Here is a 24597-nt window from a genome sequence, read left to right on the forward strand (position 1 = left end):
TCCTCTTATTACCGCTTTGCCGTGTCCCAAAAGTTTTGATATGTTGTACTATAATTATCATTCATTTCTCTGTATCTCTTGAGTTCTCTTTTTATTTCTCCTCTGACCCAGTCATTCTTAGCATGTTATTTAATCTCCATATATTTATGGTTCTTCCTGCTTTCTTTTTACAGTTGATCTCTAGTTTCAAATCATTATGATCAGAGAATGTGGTAGGTATGATTTCAACCCTCTTTTATTTGTTGAGGCTATCTCTGTGTCCCAGTATGTGGTCAGTCCTTGAGAACGTTCCATGTGCACTGTGGTAGCTCTTATGCGCAGATTCCATACTCAGACGTGCTGGCGTGCAGTTTGGGTGTCTTTTGTTGCATTTTAGATGTTCAGCTTATTGTTGTTTCAAGGGGAGAGATCTAGGGACATCTCTCCGCCATGTTTCTGACATCATTCTCCTTTAGGTCTTTCTAAAGATGAACAGAAATACCTCTTTGGTAAATTCCTATGGTAGGAAGGAATTGCCAAAAAATGGTCACTTGCAGTGGAAATCTAGGAAGTCTTCTTTGTATAATGCACAGACACTGGAACAGCGGTGCTGGCATCACAGTGCACGTGATAAAGGAGGGTCAGGGCAGGTAGATTGGGCAGACAGTGAAATATTTGATTGTCTGTTTCGTGCTGGGCATACCATGTTTGGTGTCTGGGATATAGTGGTTAGTTCAACAGACGTGGGTGTAATCAGGAACAAGTAGATCAGATATCTGGCTCCGTTAACTACATTGTGCCTTCATAGATCTACATACGTAGTTGGCTCTATGTTAGACACGACTTACATGTCTGCTTCTTACTTTGTTCTAAGTCCTTTCTGGGTATTCTTGATAAATAGATTTAGAAGAGTGTTACTACATATTCAGATTTCTATCATTGGTTTTGTTTGTTACTAAATATAGGTAATGCTGGGTATCATGACATATATACTTTATAAAATATTTAATTTTTGCAAAGATAATACTTACGTATATCAGACTTAACTCAAAGATAGAAAGATACTATCCCCTGGTCATCAAGTTTTCCTCTGTATGTTCTTCTGCTTCTTACTTTTTAACTTAATTCGTATGTTAGAGATCTTTCATAAATGTGTATACAAATTTGTCTTTTAATGGTTAGACCTTTATTTACGTAACTTCTCCCCTACCGGTGGACATTTAGGCTGTTGCTTTTCTTTTTTTGCTATTACAAACTACTGCATCGGACATCATTGTACATACATATCTTTGGGATATATAAGGATATATTTCTAGAAAATTAATTTCTAGAAGCAAAATGGTTAGGTCAGAGGGTATATATATATATATTTTTTTTTTGGTTGGCTAGTTTAGAATTTTGGCAGATATTGCCACATTTCCTCCAAAGAGGTAGCACTAATTTAAATTTCCACCAGTAGACATGAGTGGTGTTCAGGAGTGGTGTTTTTGCAGGTAATTTGTCTTTTCTTAACTTCTTCTGTCCTCTGGCTTGCAAAACAGAGTTTCTTATCCTAAGAGGTAGTGGCATGATGGGGACAACATTCCAGCTTTACTTTTTATTTATCTAATAATTGATTAGAATTGAATTCCTGACTCGGGGATTTTTTTCAACGTACTAGTTAGTGTGAAACATTACAAAGATCAGAGGTTTTGGAATCCATGAGCTTTGGGTTCAAATGCTAGCCAAATTAATTCCTAACTGTACCATCCCTACCTATTTGTCCTCTCTTGGAGGCTATTTCTTGATCTATAAAATATAACCAATAATACCACATGACAAAGTTATTGTGAAGATTAAATTAGACTACATATGTAAAATACCATAGTGTTTTCAAATAGTCTACACTCAATAAATGTTCTTCCTCTCCTATAAATGTGACCAAAAAGCTAATGAAATCAATAGACTCATTCTAGACACAATTGCTCCTTCTCAGATTCTTAGCTCCCTTAAGTTGTTGAGCGTTCCATGGCTCCCGACCATCCTGAGGGGCAGAGTTGGTCAGCCAGCCATGTGTTTTGTAGCTGTCATCATGGTAGTCCCTTGGGGATGGCTTTATTCAGTGTGCCTGCCCCTTTTCCTCACAGCCAACTACTTAATTTCTCTGCCTCCATAGATGTCATTGTTCCTGAGAATGGAGAACCAGTGGGCACCAGAGAGATCAAATGCTGCATCCGACAGATCCAGGAACTCATCATCTCCCGGCTGAATCAGGCGGTGGCTAACAAGCTGATCAGCTCAGTGGATTACCTACGCGAGAGCTTCGTGGGAACCCTGGAGCGGTGTCTGCAGAGCCTAGAGAAGTCTCAGGATGTCTCAGTTCACATCACCAGTAATAATCTCAAACAGGTACTCAAAGAATGTTTAGGATGCCACATCATAGATAACACATGAAATAGAATCTACACATCAGCCCAACTTCAAGTTAGTCAACAGTTTTCTTTTCAACTTTTTGTTGATCTACTTAGAATTTTATTTTGTTTTCCTATCACTTGACCACTGCATATGGAGGGTGCTCGTGAACTGTACAATTGCAGTTTACATTGATGAGCAAGGAGAAAATGAAGGGGCCCAAATAGTCACAAAACAGATGATCAGCTTGCATTGACTCTGCACATATATTGAGGGATAAATTTGAGAACCATAAAACCAGACTATGTTCTTAGAGTAAATATCATTCATGGCATTTTTTTAAATAGCCACTCTATGCAGGGCATATTGATTTTCTTTCGTGTGTTCTCTTTCAGATCTTAAATGCCGCCTATCATGTTGAAGTCACATTTCACTCTGGGTCCTCAGTTACAAGGATGCTATGGGAGCAAATCAAACAGGTAGAGGTTACTTAGAGAAAAAAGTTTCAGCCCTTAGTTGGCTCAAGTGAATTATAGTCACTTAGTCACTCCGATAAATCGTGGGTATCTAGGATTTTCTATTACTGTGGGGTAGCCATTTGCCCTAGTTTGCTTGCCTGGGAGAATTCTGGTTTATGCCTAATTATTAACAGTACCCCCTTTAACTCTTAAAAGTGGCGTGTTTAAATGATATTTTATGGAGCCATAAAACTCTGCTTCACTAGCTTCTTCATATTTCTTTGTCTCAACCTAAATGTTTTCTAAGAACCAGGCTTTGTTGCCAGAGGCCATGAGTATGGTTCCTTTTCTGGAATTTGATCTAGCTCTTATGCAAAGTTATTTACTGACTTAACAAAGGGATTTATAAGGTACTTCCTGGCACTAGATGTAACATATTGAGAGTTTGTAAGCACATAGACTAGGCCTCATGTTCTTTAATGCTTTCCTTTGGGCTGAGCCCTGATTTTGAGGTAGATGGAATTGGAGAGGAGTCTCGGCCTTCATATGGCTCCTGTCTTAACAGTGGATAACCTGGAGAGGGAAGGTATTGGTTCTTTCTACTGATTTCTGTCTCCCATCCCTTAATGTTCTCACTGTCCTTGTCCTGGCAGATCATCCAGCGTATCACATGGGTGAGCCCACCTGCCATCACACTAGAATGGAAGAGGAAGGTGGCCCAGGAAGCCATTGAGAGCCTCAGTGCCTCCAAGTTGGCCAAAAGCATTTGCAGCCAGTTCCGGACTCGGCTCAATAGTTCTCACGAGGCTTTTGCAGCCTCCTTGCGGCAGGTGGGTATGTGTGAAAGGAGATACAGCTGGATCAAGCAAAGAAGAACCTCATATATTGGGGAACATTTTACTCTCTGCTTTCCACATCATTTTTAAAAATCAATATATTTTCTTTCTATTCTGTTAAAGGATAATATGTCACAGGAAATTTCATAAATGAATTTTTCACATGGTTATTTTTCTATTCTAACTATAGGGAAAATTCAGGGAGTCAGTTAATTTCTCCCCATTTCATTGAAGAATGAAAATTGAGGGGCAGGAATTTTATATTAAGTTTATATAGTATTTTAGGACTGATTGACAATCCCAATTTACAGTTATGTGATGTCTGCGTGTCCCTTTGGTGTGTGTGTGTACATGCCTGTGTATGCATGTATGTGCATGTGTTTGTGTTTGTGTTGGGGAGGGTGGGTAGATGTGATACGCATCAGGAGGAAAAATTATTACTTGGTGAGAGCCCACTATGACCAATCTCTGAGCTAAATATGTTATGTACATCTTATTCTCACAGTTATCCTTATGAGGCAGATATTATTATCCCTGTATAACAGAGGAGGAAGCCAGAGCCAGGGACTTGATATCGTCATGTCTTTTTTCTGTGTCCTCTCAGCTGGAAGCTGGCCACTCAGGTCGGTTGGAGAAAACTGAAGATCTATGGCTGAAGGTTCGGAAAGATCACGCCCCACGCCTGGCCCGCCTTTCTCTGGAGAGCCGTTCTTTACAGGATGTCTTGCTGCATCGTGAGTCCTTGTTTTTTCACAAGTAAATTAGAAGAGCCTTCTGGATACCTGACATTCTCATGTTCAGCCTGGAGAATCCAATCACTCCTGATGTGTTTTTGAATTCCTAAAGTGTGTTTGGTCCTGCTATTTATATAGTTCAAATAACAGGACCAAAGTTTGTTTAAATCAGACCAGTTAGTTTAGAATGACATCAGAATTCTACCCATCTCCCCATGAAATTAAGACTTCCTGCCTCTAGGCAGGTCCATGGCTAAGAATCTTAAGGAGGTTGCCCAGCAAGTTCTCATCCTGCCTGCCTTATCTCTGTCTCTGTACCTTGTAGGTAAACCTAAACTGGGACAGGAACTGGGCCGGGGCCAGTATGGTGTGGTATACCTATGTGACAACTGGGGGGGACACTTCCCTTGTGCCCTGAAGTCAGTTGTTCCTCCAGATGAGAAGCACTGGAATGACCTGGCTTTGGAGTTTCACTATATGAGGTGGGTCACGTCTCATTCGCCTTTGGGAAAAGATCCAGGGAAGCCAAAGCCTGGCATAAATTCTGTACCAAGAGCTATAAGCATGCCTGTCTCTCCATACCTAGGTCTCAGATGTTTAAGACCAGTGTTTCTGCACTGGCTCAGAACTGTGCTATCTTCACGGCCTTTTCTGTGTTTGCTTGCCCTTTCCTCACCATCCTAATTTCTCAAACTCATCCTACCGTTTGACTTTCTTCCTTAGTCCTTAAGGCTTATCCATTTTTAGATTGCATAATTCTTCATCCTTGCTCAAGAGGCTATTCTCTTTGCCCTCTCTCTGTACTGAGGGCCATCACCTGTGGACCTGGACTAGGCTTGGTCTCAAGGTGGTTCCTTCCCACGTGTGGCATGCTGTGCATTGTAGCCTAGACCTTTCTCCTTCCCATCAGGTCTCTGCCAAAGCATGAGCGATTGGTAGATCTCCATGGTTCTGTCATCGACTATAACTACGGTGGTGGCTCCAGCATTGCTGTGCTGCTTATTATGGAGCGGCTACACCGGGACCTCTACACTGGGCTAAAGGTGAGGCAAAGCGAGGACAGAGTGAGATCCAGCTCTCAGCTAGATCCGCACGTTTCTTTCTGGCGTTTTATCCTTTCTTGTTTGTTCAGAGCTTCTAGCTTTTATAGACATAGTTGGAGTAATCAAGCTTTATTACTTTTGTTTCCAAAAAACCTTAAAAATATTTCAATCTATTTTTTGGCCCAGTTCACATCTAGAGTACTTTTACCTCCTGTGGTAGTGGGAAAGAACTAGAAAAGCTTTCTGTAACTCCACTGTTCTCGTTTTTTCCTGTCAATGGGTAAAGCCAGTTTTTGTTTTTCAGTCAACACATATTTATTAGTGACAACTTTGGATAAGGCCCTATATTGAGCAACATAAAGGGGTGCCAAAAGTGTAATTGCCAGAAGCTTTTAAGGAAATTATAGTCAGTGAATGTTTCATGAAGATGTAGTGTTTGAGTTTGATAAGTACATCATGGTGGATAAAATTTGGGCAACTGGAAAGAAGAGGCCATTCCAGGGGGAGGAAATAGCATAATGGCAATAGCACTGGAAGGCCAATAAGGACACTAGTTGTGTTGGAGCAGCTGGTTCATTGGGGAATTGTTGGGGAGGATGGCATAATGTGCAAAAAAATGTTGCAGACAAATTATAGAGGATAAAAGTGTTAAGATTTTCCATAGAATTCAAATTCTGTTACAGACTATGAGAAGTCATTGAAAGATTTTATTTGGGTGAAGGTGAAATACCCTCAGTTGGATGTTGAGTTTCTCTCATCTAAAATAACCACCAAAAAGGAAATAGAGCGGTTACTTTTGTTCTCTATGCTGGAGCTGAGTAGAATTGGGGGAAAGGTAACTCCACAGCATCTAGGTAGGTCCTTTCTCACAGATTTCTCTTATACCAGTTTATATGGAAGCTTCCAGAAGTAGAACAAAGGAAGCCTTAGAAATGCTTGCAAGAGTCATGAGAAATCAGTATGATGAAGGAAATTATACCAAGTGGTTTTCCCTCTTTGTTTCAGAGGAGTTAAGCTCCACTTTCTCTGATGCTTCCCCCTCAGGTGGGCTAGATTACCCTACCTGAGCTTTTTGCTGAGTGATGTAACATTCTCCAGACTTCAGGAGACCCTTAATTGGAGGCTTGGTAGAAGTAAGATGAGTGACTTTGGTGTTTAAATCCATAAAACCCAAACTGGCCAAACTGGGCCTACAAAGCAATGGATCTGGCTGAGGGACCTAGAAATACTTACTTCGAGCCTCAAGGACAGTTCCAGAGTTTGTTTATGGGTTAGAACGAGCTCCTGCTTTTAGTCGTGGGGTTGCATCTCTCTTAGTCACATTCGAGGATTCTGCAGCTGGCCTAAGTGCAGCCTCCAAGGGATTTTATCTGGCCTGTATAGCTCACCATTCCTTGCTTTTCTTCTGCTTCCCTCTCCTAACTGCTTTCCTCTTCCCTTTTTTTCCATCTACTTTTCTGTCTTGTGTACCCTAGTGAAGTCAGTCTTTCATTACTCCACGCGGAGCCCTTAGTTGGTGTAAGCAAGGTGGATTGAGAAGTTGTCTTGTTAGTGACAAGCAAGCTCTTTTGTCTCCTCAAGGCTGGGCTGACCCTGGAGACACGTTTGCAGATAGCACTAGATGTGGTGGAAGGAATTCGCTTCCTGCACAGCCAGGGACTTGTCCACCGTGATATCAAACTAAAAAACGTGCTGGTAAGTAAGAGCTGATTCCCCAAAATAACACAACACCTCTGTGGGTTAAGTGACCTTTGGAAGGCACGTGTAAGTTTAGCCCCAGGAAAAGAATGGTGGGCAAGTAGTACAGTTAACAGCAGAGTGGACGGATAGTGAAACTTAAGGAGGATTGGCATCACAGACCCAATTTATATTGCTTAAGGTTTTTTTTCTCCCAACACTTGAAAAAATTTAAACTTACAGAAAAGTTAATAGAGTGGTACAATGAAAGCCCATATACCGTTCACCCAGACTCATAGTCTCTCTTTTTTCCTAGTGTAGTCTCTGTATCTGTATCTGTGTCTCTGTCTCTGTCTCTCTGTCCCCCTCTCCCCACTCCCTCTCCACACACACACACTTTTTTACTGAACTGTACAAAAGTTGCAGATAGCATGTCACTCCTAAATGCAGACATACCTCGTTTTATTGCACATTGCTTAATACACTTCACAGATACTGTGTTTTTTGCAAATTGAAGATTTGTGGCAACTCTGCATTGAGCAAGTCTGTTGGTGCCTTTTTTCCAACAACATCTGCTCACTTTGTGTCTCTGGGTCACATTTTGGTAATTTTTTTTTTTTTTTTTTTTTTTTTTTCAAACTTTTTCATTTTTTTTATATTTGTTATGGTGATCTATGATCAGTGATCTTTGATATTGCTCCTGTAATTGTTTTGGGGCACCACAAACTATGCCCATATAAGATGGCAAACTTGATCTATAAATGTGTGTGTTCTGACAGCTCCATTGACCAGCCATTCTCTCTTTCTCTCCCTCTCCTCGGCATCCCGATTTCCTGAGACACAACAATATTGAAATTAGGCTAATTAATAAACTCACAATGGCCTCAAAGTGTTCAAGTGAAAGGAAGAGTTGCACATCTCTCACTCTAAATCAAAAGCTAGAAATGCTTAAACTTAGTGAGGAAGATACATTGAAAGCCAAGATAGGCCAAAAGCTAGGCATCTTGCGCCAAGCAATTAGCCAAGTTGTGAATGCAAAGGAAAAGTTCTTGAAGGAAATTAAAAGTACTACTCCAGTGAACACACGAATGATAAGAAGTCCAAACAGCCTTATTGCTGATTTGGAGAAAGTTTTAGTGGTCTGGATGGAAGATCAAACCATCCACAACATTCCCTTAAGCCAAAGCCTAATCCAGAGCAAGGCCCTAACTCTCTTCAATTCTGTGAAGGCTGAGAGAGGTGAGGAAGCTGCAGAAGAAAAGTTTGAAGCTAGCAGAGGTTCATGAGTTTTAAGGAAAGAAGCTGTCCCCATAACATCAAAGTGTAAGGTGAAGAAGCCAGTGTTGATGTAGAAGCTTCAGGACATCATCCAGAAGATCTGGCTAAGATAATTAACAAAGGTGGCTGCACTAAACAACAGATTTTCAGTGTAGATGAAATAACCTTCAATTGGAAGAAGATGTCATTTAGAATTTTTATTGTTAGGAAAAGTCATGCCTAGCTCCAGAACTTCAAAGGACAGGCTGACTCTCTTGTTAGGGGCTAATGTAGCTGGTGACTTTTAAGTTGAAGTCAGTGTTCATTTACCATTCTGAAATCCTAGGGCCCTTAAGAATTATGCTAAATAGTCCATGGCCATGCCACCCTGAAGAAGCCCGATTCCGTCTGATCTTGGAAGCTAAGCAGGGTCGGGCCTGGTTAGTATTTGGATGGGAGACCACCTAGCTAGACCAGGTGCTGTAGGCATAAAAAATAAAAAATAAGGGATTGTAAGCTGACAGGGTCCTTGCAATCTGTGAGGTCAAGCAAGGGTTGCCTCGCCTAAAAACAAAAAAAAGAATTATGCTAAATATACTCTGCTTGTGCTCTATAAGTGGAACAAGAAAGCCTTGTTTACAACATCTGTTTACAACATGGTTTGCTGAGTATTTTAAGCCCACTGTTGAGATCTACTGCTCAGAAAAAATATTCTTTCAAAATATTACAGCTCACTGGCAATACACCTGGTCACCCAAGAGCTCTGATGGAGATGTACAATGAGATTATTGTTGTTTTCATGTCTGCCAACACATCCATTCTACAGCCCATGGACCAAGGAGTAATTTCAAAGTCTTATTATTTAAGAAATACATTTCGTAAGGCAATAGCTGCCGTAGATAGTGATTCCTCCGATCATCTGAGCAAAGTAAATTGAAAACTTGAAAAGGAGTCACCATTCTAGATGCAATTAAGAACATTTGTTATTCATGGAAGAGTTAAAATAGCAACACTAACAGGAGTGTAAAAGATTTGATTCCAACTCTCATGGATAACTTTGAGGGTTCAAAACTTCAGTGGAGAAATTAGAATTGGAGGTTGAAGATGTGACTGAATTGCTGCCATCTCATGATAAAATTTTAATGGGTGAGGAGTTGCTTCTTATGGATGAGCAAAGAAAGTGGTTTCTTGTCATGGAATCTACTCCTGGTGAAGAAGCCATGAAGATTTAGAATATTACATAAACTTAATTGTTAAAGCAGCAGCAGGGTTTGAGAGGATTGACTTCAGTTTTGAAAAAAGTTCTACTGTGGGTAAAATGCTACAAACAGCATCCCATGCTACAGAGAAATCATTGGTTAAAGGAAGAGTGAATCGATGTGGCAAAGTTCACCGTTGTCTTATTTTAAGAAATTACCATAGTCACCCCAGTCTTCAGCAACTCCCAACCTGATCAGTCTGCAGCCATCAACATCAAGGCAAGACCCTCTTCCACCAGCAAAAAAATTATGACTCACTGAAGTCTCAGATAATGATTAGCATTTTTTTAGCAATGATGTACTTTTTAATTAAGGTATACACATTATTTTCTTGCATTATACTTAATAGACTATAGTATAAACATAACTTTTATATGCACTGGAAAACCAAAAAATCCATGCAACCCACTTTATTGCAATATGGACTTTCTAGTGGTATTCTGGGACTGAACCTGCAACATCTCTGAGGTCTGCCTGTGCTTCAGCTTGTATCTCCTAAGAAAAAGGACATTCTTCTAAAGTGCCATTAATCATACCCAAGAAATTTAACGTTGATACAATACTATTGGTTAATATACTGTCTGTATCAACATTTTCCAATTGTCCCAAATATGTCCAGTTATCCCAGGTGTGGTCAGATTATTTGTTCGATCCAAGATCCAACCCAAGGATCTTTCTGTCGACATGTTTCTTTAGCCTCCTTTAATCTAGAATCGTCCTGCCTTTTTTTGCTTTTGTGATATTGATATTTTTAGATTCCAGGTCTTATTATTGTTTAGGGTTTGATCAGAGGTCCTGAATGAGGGCCGAGATGGATAAATGCACCTTAAAAGAGAAGATAGTCATGAACCCACCAGTCCTATTATCTAAATTACAAACAATCTTTTGACATGCTCCTTTTGAAAATATATTAGATTATCACGGAGGTGTTCCTGGCAATACTTAAATGATGTATAAAGATGCAGCAGTTTCGGGAAAGGAAAGGTCTTCCTAAATATATAGGCTGAAACCTAAGAGGCTTATTAATAACCAAATGAGACACAGATTTATCCTCTTGAACCTTTAGGAAAGGAAACCACAGGGAATTCAAGAAACTCGCCTCAGCTGAGCAAAGGACTTTCTTAGCAGCTTTCTGACCTGGAGTCTGAGGTCAGAGGAAAATAATCAGGAACTAAGATACTTTCCTTAGTGTTTTTAACTTATTTGTTCTTTCAAGATATGTTGAGTTCCTGGTAGTTTCAGGCAAGTGCTGGGAATCCAAAGATGAAAAAGGCGGTCCTTGCTATCAGGCTTACAGTCTGTCTGGGCAGAAGACAGTGGTAGGAACGAATCTGGAGGCGAGATTATAGATACCTACCTGTGAGTTTGGGGATGCAACTCTCTGCAGGACCAGACACAAGGTGACTCTTGCCCTGCTTTGTTGGCAGTTGGACAAGCAGAACCGTGCCAAGATCACTGACTTAGGATTCTGCAAGCCAGAGGCCATGATGTCAGGCAGCATTGTGGGGACACCAATCCATATGGCCCCTGAACTCTTCACAGGTAAGCCGGAGGGCATGGAGTGGGCTTGGGCAGGGCTCTGTGCCGTAACCCTGAGTGCTACCCCTTGAGCTAGAGTTATATTTACAAGTACTACTGGCAGATCTGGCACAGGCAAGGGAGAAAACAGAACAGGAAACCTAAGACAAGTAGGAGGGAAAATGAAGAGGTAAAGGAGTCAGCAACTATTCTTTTGGTTGTCTCTCTGGGCTATTAGTGTAGTAATTGCCATAATTAACCAATTATTTAATCATAAAGTATTGATTGAATAGTTCCTATGAAATAGGAGTTGTCCTTATCATTAAAGAAGTTACAAATGACAGACATATTAATAGAGGTAAAATAACTAGGAAGCAGTATAAGACAATGTATATAATTAAGTGCTAATTAAATGCTACATAATGCAATGTTGGCGTTCAAAGAAGGGATAAACGAAGGTTGAATGATTGATAGTTTTATGGTACAGGTGAGCTTTTAGGTAGAACTTGAGTCAGATCTGGAAAAATTGGTGAGAAGGGAATTCATTTATTAGATATATTCTTTGAGCTAGATAATGTATATTTTTACATATATTTTTTCTCATTTAATCTTCACTACAATTCTGTGGTGATGCTGATGCATTTTTATGTCCATACCATGGATGAAGTTGAGTCAAGGCCAGATTGCTGAAGAAACTACCTCAGAACACTGATCCAGAAGTCATGGAGCTGGAATTGGAATCCAGCTCTTTCTGTCTCTACAGTTTAACCATGAAGGAAAGAAAATTCTGGAAGCTGGAGAATGGGAAATGTGAGGAAAATTGCAGAATAGAAATAAGCATGACAGGAAGGAAATCCATTTGGGGAATAATAGGCAAACCAGGTTGGAGATAAAATACATTGAGCTTGAAATTCATGCAGAGGAGTGAAGGCTTAATGTGGAAGAATTAAGATGCTATTGATTGAGCTTTTGAGGAGGTAAGGAATGAAAAATGTTTGTGGAAGATCTGCTTACAGCAGTAGCGAGAGGGGACTTGCATGGCAAGAACCAAGGTAGGGAAATAGCGGGGGTAGTCTCCAGGATTAGGTTGGTGGTAGTGCTGAAACAAACAAAAAGTGACATTTTGAGATAATTCAGAGGAAGAACAGGCAAGATACTGTTATTAACTTGATTCAGATGATGAACAGAAAAGAATAACTCAGCGATGACTCCAAGGGTTTGAGCCTGAGTGGATGAGGAGGGTTGTATTATTATTGAAAAGGTAACCATAGTATTGGTAAGAGTTAAATTAGCAGTATATTTGGATTTCTGTCATCAGCCTCATGCCCAGGTCTTCCCCTAACCCTTCACTGAGTGGTACTCATAAGAATTAGGAGTTAGCTGGAGAGCTGTAGTCCTACCCACGTAGGAACGAAGTACACAGTCATCATTTTTCTTTCTCTAGATTTCCTTTTTTTTAAAAAATTTCTGTTCCCAGTGCTATTATTTTATTTTGGCTACTTTATATTTAGATTCCTTTGATTGTTTCTACTACAGTCCATCCTATTGCTGTCAGAATAGTCTTTCTAAAATACTTTCATGTCACCTCTTGCTCTAAAACATAAATGACTTCCTGCTGTCTCCTGAATCCACTCTTCTGTCTGACTTTAAAAACCTTTATATTCTGGTTCCAACCTACCCATCCACCTGTATTTCCCAACTTTTTTTCTGTAATATAACTTTTCAGGATTAATCTTTTTGACTCTTCCATCGAATTAAAAGGCCTGTTTTCCTTCTCCTTTGTCAAGTTCTAGTCTTGGCTCTCAAACTCTAGCTTTGACTTTCAGTGGCATAGTTTTTTGTATTATAAAATGGGCATTATGAATATGTCTTGCCTGAATGTGTCTTGCCTAACAGGGTTGTTACAAGAGATAATAGATATTAAAGGCTTTAGGGAAAAGTGTGTAAAGTCCTCTACAGATACAAATTAGTGGTCATACTGTTGATTCCTCTCCCTGGCTCACTGCTTGTTATCTCCCCTTCTTGCTGTAGGGAAGTATGATAATTCAGTGGATGTCTACGCTTTTGGCATTCTTTTCTGGTATATCTGCTCAGGCTCTGTCAAGCTCCCTGAGGCATTTGAGAGATGTGCCAGCAAAGACCATCTCTGGAACAATGTGCGGAGAGGTAAGAGCCACAAGCCCTACTTTGTCCTAATTCCCCTGTTGAGAGCAGACCAGGCAATGCAGCAGGTGCCTCTCATCACCATGTACACATTTAAATCGACATGGAATCCAGAAAAGCCACTTACGTCAAACCTTTGATTCCAGCCAGCATTGTACTAAACTGTCTCAAGTAGGCATTTTTCTTTAAAATTTCCAGTTCTTCAACTTCCTATACCAGTATATTACAGTTCTTCATCACTGTTATTATTAGGTTCTAACCTAGACATTTGCCATTCAAGATAAAGATCATTGCAACCGTTAGCATCCTGAGTGCCATCTGAGTCATCAGCCTGTGAGCTGATCATGCCTCTTGGGTGTATTGGTCCCCCTCTCACTGACGGTGATCTTATCTCCATTCTCCTTTCTCTAGGGGCCCGCCCAGAGCGTCTTCCTGTGTTTGATGAAGAGTGCTGGCAGCTGATGGAAGCCTGTTGGGATGGTGACCCCTCTCAGAGACCTCTCTTGGGCATTGTCCAGCCCATGCTCCAGGGCATCATGGATAGGCTGTGCAAGTCAAATTCTGAACGGCCAAACAGAGGACTAGATGATTCTACTTGAAAGCAAAGACTTTTCTCTTCCATTCTTTATTTCCTTCCTTCCCCTCACCTTTTGGCTATGGGAAGAATTTGACGGTTGTTCCTTACGGAGAGCTCCCTAGGGAATTGATGCTTGCTAGGCAGCTTGAGACCTCCCCAGGCAGAGATGACTCCTAGATAGTGCAATCAGATGGCTGAGCCTATTCAGCAGTTCACTGGTGCCCCAAGCTGTCCCTTTAGCAAAAGATTGTCTAGGACATTGGTAAAAGCTGAAGAAGGCCAAGTTCTGGCCTCAGAACTGAAAAGGAGGCAAATGTTACCATCGTCTGTTCACTGTATGTTTTTTAAGACAAATGGGACACTATAGTGGCAATAGTATTAAAAACTGTAATGTTCATAATTTTGGCTTTATCTAAGAATAGTGTGGTTCTGTCTAGTCGTCAGGACCCTTAGAAAATTTGAGCTTTGTTCCGGGATTGTGAAAACATAGGAGCAAAGATTAACTTGTGGCTACCTGGTCCCTGCTGTCTGTACTCAGGTTGCCACAGCTAGAGGCCACAGTGATGAAGCTAGAAACAAAGCTATCTGTTCCTTACAGTGCCAGTGTTTACATTTATAGGACCGCATAGCCCTGGCTTCTGCGGGAGGGTTTCATGGTTACATCGCCAAGAGGCCACAAAAAGAAAAGTGTGTGCGTGTGTGTATGTGCGCGCGCGCACACACATACAGGCTAATGGATTTCAAGTTACTGCAGCCCCTGGAACAGGATCTCTCCTGCCCTTGGGTCTTGATTTTTTTCCTTTTTGTTCTCAAGTTGAAGAAGCTCCAGTTAACATGGTACTTAGCGGTTAGTGTCTGAGTAAAACTGACCCAGCGTGAAATATTTGGTGAGCCTGAGAAGTGGGCAATGATCTGGAGGCCGTGGGCCTCCATATAAACCCACTAGAAGGATACCAGCTTGTTTTTTAAAACTTAAAATCAGAAACTTTTTTTTGTGTTTGAATCTAACACGCTGATATTTTTAAACTTGATCAATGAGCTTTTTAACCAAGGTTTCTTCTGCAACCTGTCCCTTCTTTTTACCTTATTTTAAATATAATGTTAGAAGGAATGAACTAGCTGAAAGAGAAGAATATTCTTTGTAGTTCTGTGTGTGCCCCCTTTCCCTGTGTGTCAGTGTCTTGGAAGGGTCCCCTCCCTTGCAGTTGGGAGGTTGGGCGGTGGTCTTCTGGAGTTTGTCATGGAGTATGGATCAGAAGAGAAATTCTGATGCCAGTCAAAGGAAAGTTCATGGAGTATAGATCAGAAGAGAAATTCTGATGCCAGTTAAAGGAAGGTTCCGGAACAATTTAAACATTGGTGCATCTCAGATGTTGGTTCCGGAACAATTTAAACATTGGTGCATCTCAAGCCTCCCTCAGTCAAAATGGTCCATTAGACTTAGAAAAACATACAGACGAAGGAATAAATAGTGGAGGAGAGTAGCTTCCTTCCAACTACCCAGTCCCCAGGCACTGCGGTTGTTCCCCGGTGCATGGCCCCAAACTGTGTGAAACATGTCCCTGAGCAGATGTTTAAGATAATGTGCAGATTTGTTACCGGAATTTTGTAGGGTTGTTTGTGACAGAATGACCATCTCTTGAACATTAACAGGATATGAATGGAGTCTACAAGAAATATTTCTTGTAACTTTTAAAGCTCAGTTTTTAACTCTGGTTCTTTTGGCTCTGATTATGATATGTTTGAGCGTAGTGGCCTCCTAAGCACTTGTAGCCCTTCAAAAACTCAACATATTGCTCAAAACCTTTTTACTTGCAAATGATAAAGTAACTGACCCAGTGTCTTTGGGTTCTGTAGGCTCCAGACTCCTTTAGCTAGAACGTTCAGTAGACGTCTTAGACTTTTTAACACTCATTTAGCTTTACGTCAGGTCACCATTCTTGTCAGCAGTAACACCTTGTTCTTGTGGGGACTGTGACGGGCCTTCCATGAAGCCAAGTTTCAAGTTACAAAAGAAGAGGCGAGTAGTCTCTACTTGCTGAAAAATCAGTGTAAATCTATTTCTGTATGACATTTCATGAAAGATTTTATAGTGTTCCCTTTTCCTTTAGCTAGACTGTCTTCCTTTAGCTAGCTGTAATCAGGAGTCTGTGCCCCTGTCATGAAGGCCACGTTCCTAACATTCTTTGGAAGTCTTAGCTCATACCCCCACTCACAGATAGGACAGTATGGTTTTCTCCATCCAGAGTCCCTTTGCAGTTTGTCCTCTGTGGCTTAGTCTGCTCAGACACCAGTTTTCTAGCAGTTTCCCACATTTTTTGATTGAGTAGGGAGGGATGAAGGGCTGAAAGATGAGTAGTTGTGTTATAGTTCATTAAAGTATTCCAAGAAAAGGTGCAAAATATTCCTGGGAGTCTCCTCTAGGCCAGCCAAAGCCCACGTGTAGGTGTTTGGAAGTGTATTTAAACACTCAGCAGGCTGAGTGCAGGGATACATATGTATAACAGGCGTGTACTTTGCTTTTGTTTTATAACATTATCAGCTAATTTTGGATTCTTTGTTCCTTGGCACCCATTATTAGTAAAGTGATGGAATGCCATTAAATGTACTGTACTGTATATTACTTGGGAAGACACTAGGTATTCAAAGAAGTCTGGTGGCACTTGGGCTCTCAGGGGCTCAGAAAGACTAAAGTCTGAAGATTTTACCTTCTGGCTTTGGCTGTATGTGCTTCCAAGTGGTAAGATGAGATTGTGTCTGGGGAAGGAAGAAGGATGGGATGAAAGAATTACTCTTACTATGTTCTGTCCTTCTCATCAACTTAATTAGGGTAGTTTACCCCAACCTGAAAATGATCACCTGGCCATTTTTAATGCACTTGAAGTCTGATCACTTATGTTCCTTCAGAACTGAGTGAAGGACCTTCCTGCAGAGCAGTTGGAAGAAATGATGGAGTCTGCAGCCAGGAGGGGCTGACCCTGTGCCTAGGGAGCCAGCAGTAAGGTTAACGAATGCTCTTTTGGGTGAGGTTTCCCCAGGCATGCCCAAGTTCCCTTGATCCTCTGCAGAGAGAAGCTCATTGATTGAGCAAGCCTTGGGAAGGAGGGCTGTGCGGGTTCTTCCCAGACCAAAGAGAGTCACTTGTGACTCCATCAATTTCAGGGGGACAGAGCCTAGGCAGCAACTTCTCCTAATTTTTAACACTAAAATTCAAGGAAACAGTGAAGGAGAGGATACATTACTACCACAGATAGAAGCAGGTGAATGGTACAACTTTCAAGCGGTACCTGCCCCCTCTCCAATGCATTATTTTTTTCATCTTTGCTTGAGCTGCCAAACGTGTTGTAAAAGTATTTTTCTTACAGGAGAAGTGGTTTGGGGTGACAGAGCTGCAACGTGGTAATTGCACTGAATGACACTTTATACTTTGGTTTATTATTCAGCACTGAGAGCCAAGGGGGACTGGTGGTTACAGTAGCACTTGGAGGAATAGAGACTCCCTCTGGCCTTGCTTTGGCGAAAAGGCCTGTTTGGTGTTCCATCTGGCTAATAGGGACTCTCCAAAGTCCACACTGCATCAGAGCGGGCTAAGTGGTCCTCCAAGAGTTTATTACCAAAAGAGGAGTTGCTTTGAGTTTTCAGAGCTTGATTTTTGGATTTGCTGGACCAAATAACCCACTTTCTCTTTAAAAGAAAAAAGTTTGTCCTCCTAAATTTGGAGGTGGGATGGGTTAGGGCTAGTGTGGATGTTAAGGTGGGTAAGGAAGGAGTAACCTTGAGAAACTTGTATTGCAAACTCCCTTGGGGATTTCGAGTGGCACTACTGTTTTAAAAAGGGTTTTATTTTTAACTTCATCTGCTTTGTTAACATCCAGTCCAGTTGAGATGATGGAAGAGACTCCGTGTGAACACCTGGCACTGAGAAGAGAAGACCATCTTCCCTAAAGGGTTGAAAAGAAAATTGGTCTGGACAGCTTGTTGTCTTTTGTCTTTATGTAATAGTTTTGTTTTAAAGCGCTAATGTTTATTACAGTGTTAAGTAAAAGTGTAACATACTAAGTTTGTAGAATAAAAGTGCAATAACGAGAAATTACTTTGGCACAAACTTCAGTTCTAACGCGCTCTCCCTTCCTGTGCTGTCTCTCTTCATTTGTTACATTTCCACACTTATAGCAGGGCCGTGTTCATTGTGTATGTGTTTAAAAGATGCAACTATGGGTTAAGTCTTCATTTAGTGTATTTTTGAAGGTGTTTTTGGGTTTGGTTTTATAGAGTATTCTGTATACTTGTTGGGATGCACAAAATACCAGATGTGCTGTATAATAAAGATCACATTAACGTTTTAGGTTTGTGTGTGTTTGGCATTTGTTTCCCCTTACCGCACTCTGTTAACATGATGCTTCCTATTCTCTTCCCTGTCTTTCAGATGTCTTTCAGTTTGCCTTAGAGATTGATGGAACGTGTCACTCCCCTGTAGATTGCTCTTGGTTTTCAGATACTTAACATTGCCACTACTGGAGGGTGAGGCAAAGGAGTGGGAGGTGGGACAGCTGAGAAGCAGGGGCAAGGTATGATGATAACAGTTTATTTTCCTGGGTTCACACCCTTTTCTTCAGCTTCTTTTCAGAACAAACTTGCAGCATTCCGAGCTCATGCATGAGCCTAGCTATATCTTTATTACACTGTGAGAGAATCTGGAGATGGAATCTATACCAGTCTCTCTGCGTTGGGAATATTTGAATTTTGTATTTAGTCTCACTCCATTTTCAGATTTCCTTGTTAGGCTACTACTAGCAGAGTGACACTATCTGTAGTCACCCGGGGATGTCAGCAGCAATATGCCACCTTTTCCAGAAGAATATGTTTTGTTTTGGGTTACTGTAACATGCTTGTAAGGCTGTACCACTCTGCTATAAACTGCTTGCAATTTGACTGCAACACAAGTTTGGCCAGGAGATGGCAGCATACCTGAAACAGTTGATAAGTTTGTGAATAAGTCTTAAAGGAAAAGCTAAAGGTGAATCTCGGTGGTTCTCTGCCTGCCCCATACAAGTCATTTCATGCAGATGAGCCTTTTACACTTGTGAACTCTCCACTAACTCCAGCCATATTTACAGCTAAATATCTCCCATCATATATGCATAAACCCCATATTCTCCTAGTATAAAGTTCACCATGACTGAGTTCTCTTAACTCCTCTCTAACCATTATTACTTTGGAGAAAACAGCTTGTAATATACACATTTTTAGATTAGGCATGCTTTTCCAAGAACACGTCCCTCAGCAAGGCTTGTCACTTGAGTAGACCAACTGGAGTGGACTTCTGGTCCCATGTTGGGATGGTGCTCAAAGGGGAAGGCCCTACTAAACATTGTTAAGTTCAACTTTGAAATTTCTACCTTAATAGGATCCCAGGGAATCCATGAAGGGTTAATTGAATAGCCTTTCAAGGGCAGTTACCATGGGTGGCCATGCACTGGTAGGTCTCTCGGAGCCCTTCTGTGGATGGCCTGTTCCTTGGTATATTCTGAAGGTGGCATTTCAAATTAGTGGAAAAATAGACAATTTTATAAAACTGGCTATTCAACTTAGGGGAAAAAAAGACTCAAATAATGCAAAAAAAAAAAAAAAAAGGTATACTGAAGGTATAAAAGCTATAAAGGTCTTCTCTCAGCCTTAGCGCTGTTTTCTTAGAAACCGCCACACCATGAGAGCGAAGTGGAGGAAGAAGCAAAGGCACAGGCAGAAGAGCAAAAGAAGAAACATGAGGCAGAGGTCCAGGTAAACTGCTGGCTTGTGCACCCGTGGAAGCCGCAGCAGATACAAGGAAAGCCACAGGCCAGGGACGCTGGTACAAATTGTTGGACCGTATGCCTGCTATCTAAAATTTAATGGATCTAGGACATCATCACCATCTGACTGCTGCAACCACCTTTTGAGACCTACTTGCTCATACAAAAACAATGGTCCCTTATGGTCCTTTGCTCTGGACCTGTGATATTCTAGATTAATTCTGTTCTTAGTTGTGGCTGAATGTAAAGTGTACAATAAATCACCTCTTATACTGTCTTAGCTAAAGAAAAAAAATAATTATACATACATTGAATATGTACTATATACTAGGCACTATTCCAAATGCTTCACATATATTTCTCACTTAACCCTCACAAGAACCCATTTTACTGATGAGAAAATTAAGTACCAGGGTCATGCAACTGATAAATGCCAGAGCTGGGATTTGAATCTAAGAAGTCCAGCTCCAGAACCACTGGTTCTACAACAAACCAGGATACCATGCCGCCTCTGGGGAAAAATGTGTGTAAATGTGTTCATTCAAAAATGTGTGTAAAAAAGTTCATTGGAACTTTTTGGAGTGTGATCAGGAACCCAGAAGCCATAAAAAAAAAAAAAGTGATGGAAGTTATAAAGAACATATATACAGCCAAAGATACCAAAAGCAAAATTAAGACAAATCACTAATTTGAAGAGAATAATTGTAATATGTAACTGATAAGAGGTTCATATTGCTAATAAGTGAAGAAATCAAATTCTAAAAAGCAAAATGGCTATTAAATATTTGAAAAATATTTATCCTCATAGTAATCAGGGAAATGCATATGAAAACCAAAAAGATATTTCCATCTATCAGATTACAGAAAAATAAATAATAAAAACCTATTTATAACTGTGAGGGATGAGCATTTTCTATGTTGTTGGGAAGTGGACATAGCTGCAAAAGGACAGTTTGGCAATACCCATTATAAACATTTTAAGTGTCTATTTCTTTTGCTCCAGAAATTTCTAGGCAGTCCCCCCCTACAGAAATATTTGCACAGGTATGCAAAGCTAGATAAATATAAGGGTGTTTATTGCATCATTGTTTGTAATACTAAAAAAGTTGCAGGCAATGTTAATGTCTGACAACAAGAGAAGATTAAATTATAAAGCTTGCCATGGAATACTATACAGCCATTAAAAGGAATGGCAGGTCTCTATGTAGAAAGATTTATTTATACTATATCATTGGGAGAAAAAATAATTTATATAAGAATATATTTAATATGACCCCTTTTTTTGGTAAAAAATCCCTTTCATTCTCCATAACCACAAATTACCAAGATCTAGTCCATCTCTCTATGTATGCACATAAAAAACTGTGTAAGGATATATATCAAACTGATGATAGCAATATTCCTAGGGAGAGAACTTGCAACTTTTGGTTTATTGAATTTCCGTTATCGTATTGTGCATCTATTATGAACAACTATTTTTCTCATAATTTAAGAAAATGAATGAAATGGCTAATTTAGGGAAAAGGAAGTATATATTGGAAAGATATTAGGGGCTCACGAAATCAACAGGAAACTGAAAGATCGGGCTCACAGAATCAGTGGGTGGGAACCAAGGTAGATCTGTAGGCTACCACGAAGGCCTCACTATGGCTGTGAAGACCCATCTTCACTCCCTCGTAAGTTGGCCGCCAAGGAGAATTTTCTTGATAGGCCCAATATAGGTCCTAGGCCATCTCCTAGCTGTGTTGGTTCAGAACTGGAAGGCTCTACCCAACTCCAAATTCCATGGTAAAAGGCTGGAACCTAGATTTCCTTGCTTAGTAAAACTGCACTCAGTGGAGGAGATATAATTCCTAAAAGGTAATTCAAGAGCAGTTGGAAAAGGGACCTACATTCAGGACTGGCCTCAAATGAACAGATGTCCACTACAGTTCACTGCTTGGGCTGCACGACATCCACGTCCACCTTTTCTGGCTCTACTGGGAGGCGAGGTCATGAAAGTAGATATATAGATTGGAGCCAGTGCATGGGAAGGGGCACAAGTGGGTCTCTTGTAAGGACATTTTTAAATCCCTGGAGTTTTGTTTTGTTTTTTTTTCGTTTAAGAAGACCCACTTGGCTTCTATTTCTTTTCTTTTTCCTTGTTCTTTCAACATGGCCAATGAAGTGAATCATAAAGATGCTCAAACATCTAAAAATATGTTAAATCACAGCCTTTCTATGTGTAGAATCCAAGAGTTGAAAAGGTGAAGGGATGGGGAAATGCCAGGTGCAACATGAAGCCACAGGCTCTGAAAATAAGGGGAGCCTCCAGGTTTCAAGCTGTAACATGGAGAAATGCAGTTTCTTTGAGACCTTTTACTGAGCAGGATTTGCTTACGATTTTTAAAAGTTATTTACTATTTGATACCTGCAAAAAAGCATCTGTAACATCCTTACTGAAGAGGAATTTTCACTCAAAAGGCCAATCATCTCTTTGTTCTGCTTCTGTAGCTATGCTTGCTGCATAAGCCATGGGGCGGGTGACCTCAAAATTAACTAAAGACTCATCCTCCCTTTTGCTTGTTCTGTCTAAATAACTAATGTAACTGCCTGTACCCCCACAGAAAACCCTGCACTTTGTAACCCTCTGAGGACAAATTAACCAATCAGCCCATGCCAAATGAGCCCTATTTAAGCAAAATTGTAACTGAGCTCCCAGCCACATCTTCAGAACACTAGCCCCTCTGGGACTGCTGGGGAGTTCTCCAACTCTCTGAGTGCTGCTTGGTCTGATTTTTGCAACATTATAAGCTATAAAACATCGCATATATATTTAATATTACCGTGGTTTTGAAGCCCCTGTGTGCTCAGCCTAGATGCCAGCCCTCTTCCTCTTTCCCACCCCAAGGTTACTGTTGTGTTTATCGTTCTCCTGCTTTAAAAAAGTTTATTTCTTTTTACTCATTATGTCTCTGACTTTTATCCAACCTAATTTTTCATCACTGTAGTACATTTGCTTTCTCTGCGGTGTACTATTCTAATGTGTGAACGTACTGCAATTTAGCCATTCTCTTTTTTCTCAGGGAACCAACTTTCGGTTTGGCTGTTTCTCGTTGTACTTCTGTTTTCTATTTCATTAATTTCTGTTCTTAATTATTTTCTTTGCTCTCTTTTTTAGGGCTATTCCACTGTCCATTCTCTCCACGACCACCATCTTCTTAAGTTGAATGCTTAGCTCATGTATTTTCAATCTTTCTTCTTTTCTAACATAAATATTTAAGGTCAGAATTTCCCTTTAAATAAAACTGCATCCTGTAAGTTTTAAATATGTTACATTTTTGTTATTGTTGTTTTGTTTTCTAATTGCCATTGTGATTTCTTCTTTGTTCTGAGTTTTACACAGTTATGTTTTTAAATTTCCAACCAGGAGGATAAATTTCTTTATGTTTTGGTTAATGATTTATAACAATTACGCTGTGGGCAGAGAACATGGTCTCTGTTTGATGCCAATTGTTAAAAATCTGTTGGAACTTGCTTTATGGGCTAGCTCCGGTGAATTTTTATGTATTATGTATACATGAGAATAATGGGTACTTTCATTATATTTTATGATTCATTGATGAAAATTCATTTTTCTCTGTGAGACTGTAAACAACATGAGGGCAAATGCTATTCTGCTTTGTTTGGTGTTTGGCACACAACAGGAGATTATGCCAAATGCTCTCTCTTTGCCCCTCCAAGTCCACTTTTCATTGTTCCGCCTAGCTCCGTGCCCCAGCATGCTGGCCTCTTTTGCTCTGGGGCTCCCAGTTAGGTTCAGCTGCACAAGTTGGAGTCTGGATGCTGGTGGGAGAGAGAAGTTGGGGGATTTTTTTACACTTCCAGCTGGGTGGAGTTGGTACTGACTGCCTTTTCCCTAAAGGTCACAATTCCTATCTGTGGCTTTCTCCTACAGCTACAGCTCTCGTGGCACAGGCTCCACTAACCTCTCTTCCCTTGAGCCCATCAAAGCTGAAGAGCTGATGCAGGACAGGGCAAATTCCCTAAGTGGCGGGGAGAAGAAGAGGGTCCTTTGGCAGAGAGTATAGAAAGAATTCGACACACACACCAGAGTTAGAGTCCAAAGGAAAGTTTATTAGAAAAGGGGTCACACTCCACAGAGTGTGGTCTCCTCTCAGAAGCCGAGGGTGAGAGAGACCAAGAGAGATGTGGAAAGACAGTGAGTAGGGGCTGAGTGTTCAGGGAATTCAGTTTATACATCATTCTTTAGAACCTGTGAGTTATAGTTTAAAAGACTTTCTTAACCCATTTCCTTTGATATGGACATACAGTGAGGAAGGGGAATAGTATGTAGTGAAAAGGTAAGAATATGTATCGTGAAAGGCCGGCTGGTAGTTCCCAGACTTTAATCCTTAGGTTCCCCATGGTTTTAGCCATGGAGAATGACTCTTGATTCCTGTTTCTCCTTCATAGGTGTGGGGAATGGGTTGCTAGCAATCCCAGCAGAAACCTTCCTTTGTTCTGAAGGTGTCCTCTTGGCCTGGCTGCAGGGCTGATCAGCATATTGCAGTCTCTGATTGTGGCTTGATTAACAATTTTAATTTCCTTGCCTCCTTCCACCATTAGAGCCTCCCACTGCCACTAGTCCTAAGGATGCTTTGTTGGTTTCCCATAACCCTGCTTACATCTTTTAAATAGCTCTTTCATTAAACCTCCTTCGGTTTCCCCTTTTGAGTATGTTATCTCTGTCCTGACAGGACCATAATTGATACAGGAGCATAATGAATATTTGTTGAACAAATTATGGGAAAACATGCACGAATTTGCACAGAGTAAAAGAGAACCTGGTGTTTGGGGAACTGAGTGTTCAATGAGGCTGAAGAGTAGAGGCAAGGCAGCACTGGAGAGAACTAAGACTGGAAAGATTGGCA

At 40.6% G+C, this 24597-nt stretch overlaps 1 protein-coding gene and 1 pseudogene across 1 annotated transcript in view; both read left to right on the plus strand.

Annotated features, from left to right (window-relative positions):
• The window catches only part of DSTYK (dual serine/threonine and tyrosine protein kinase), a 50512-nt gene extending 32275 nt beyond the window's left edge, over positions 1–18237 (plus strand). The window contains exons 4-13 of the mRNA XM_006922860.3: positions 2135–2367; positions 2766–2849; positions 3482–3658; positions 4269–4398; positions 4724–4880; positions 5309–5441; positions 7023–7136; positions 11062–11176; positions 13184–13318; positions 13727–18237. Of these exons, the coding sequence (XP_006922922.1) occupies positions 2135–2367; positions 2766–2849; positions 3482–3658; positions 4269–4398; positions 4724–4880; positions 5309–5441; positions 7023–7136; positions 11062–11176; positions 13184–13318; positions 13727–13914 (1466 nt within the window). The 3' untranslated portion in view covers positions 13915–18237. The remainder of the gene's footprint in view (positions 1–2134; positions 2368–2765; positions 2850–3481; positions 3659–4268; positions 4399–4723; positions 4881–5308; positions 5442–7022; positions 7137–11061; positions 11177–13183; positions 13319–13726) is intronic.
• On the plus strand, positions 8746–8864 carry LOC112471859 (annotated as a pseudogene).
• Positions 18238–24597: the final 6360 nt, after the last annotated feature.

The sequence above is a fragment of the Pteropus alecto genome, unplaced genomic scaffold (assembly GCF_000325575.1).
Source record: "Pteropus alecto unplaced genomic scaffold, ASM32557v1 scaffold359, whole genome shotgun sequence".
NCBI classification, from domain to species: Eukaryota; Metazoa; Chordata; class Mammalia; order Chiroptera; family Pteropodidae; genus Pteropus; species Pteropus alecto.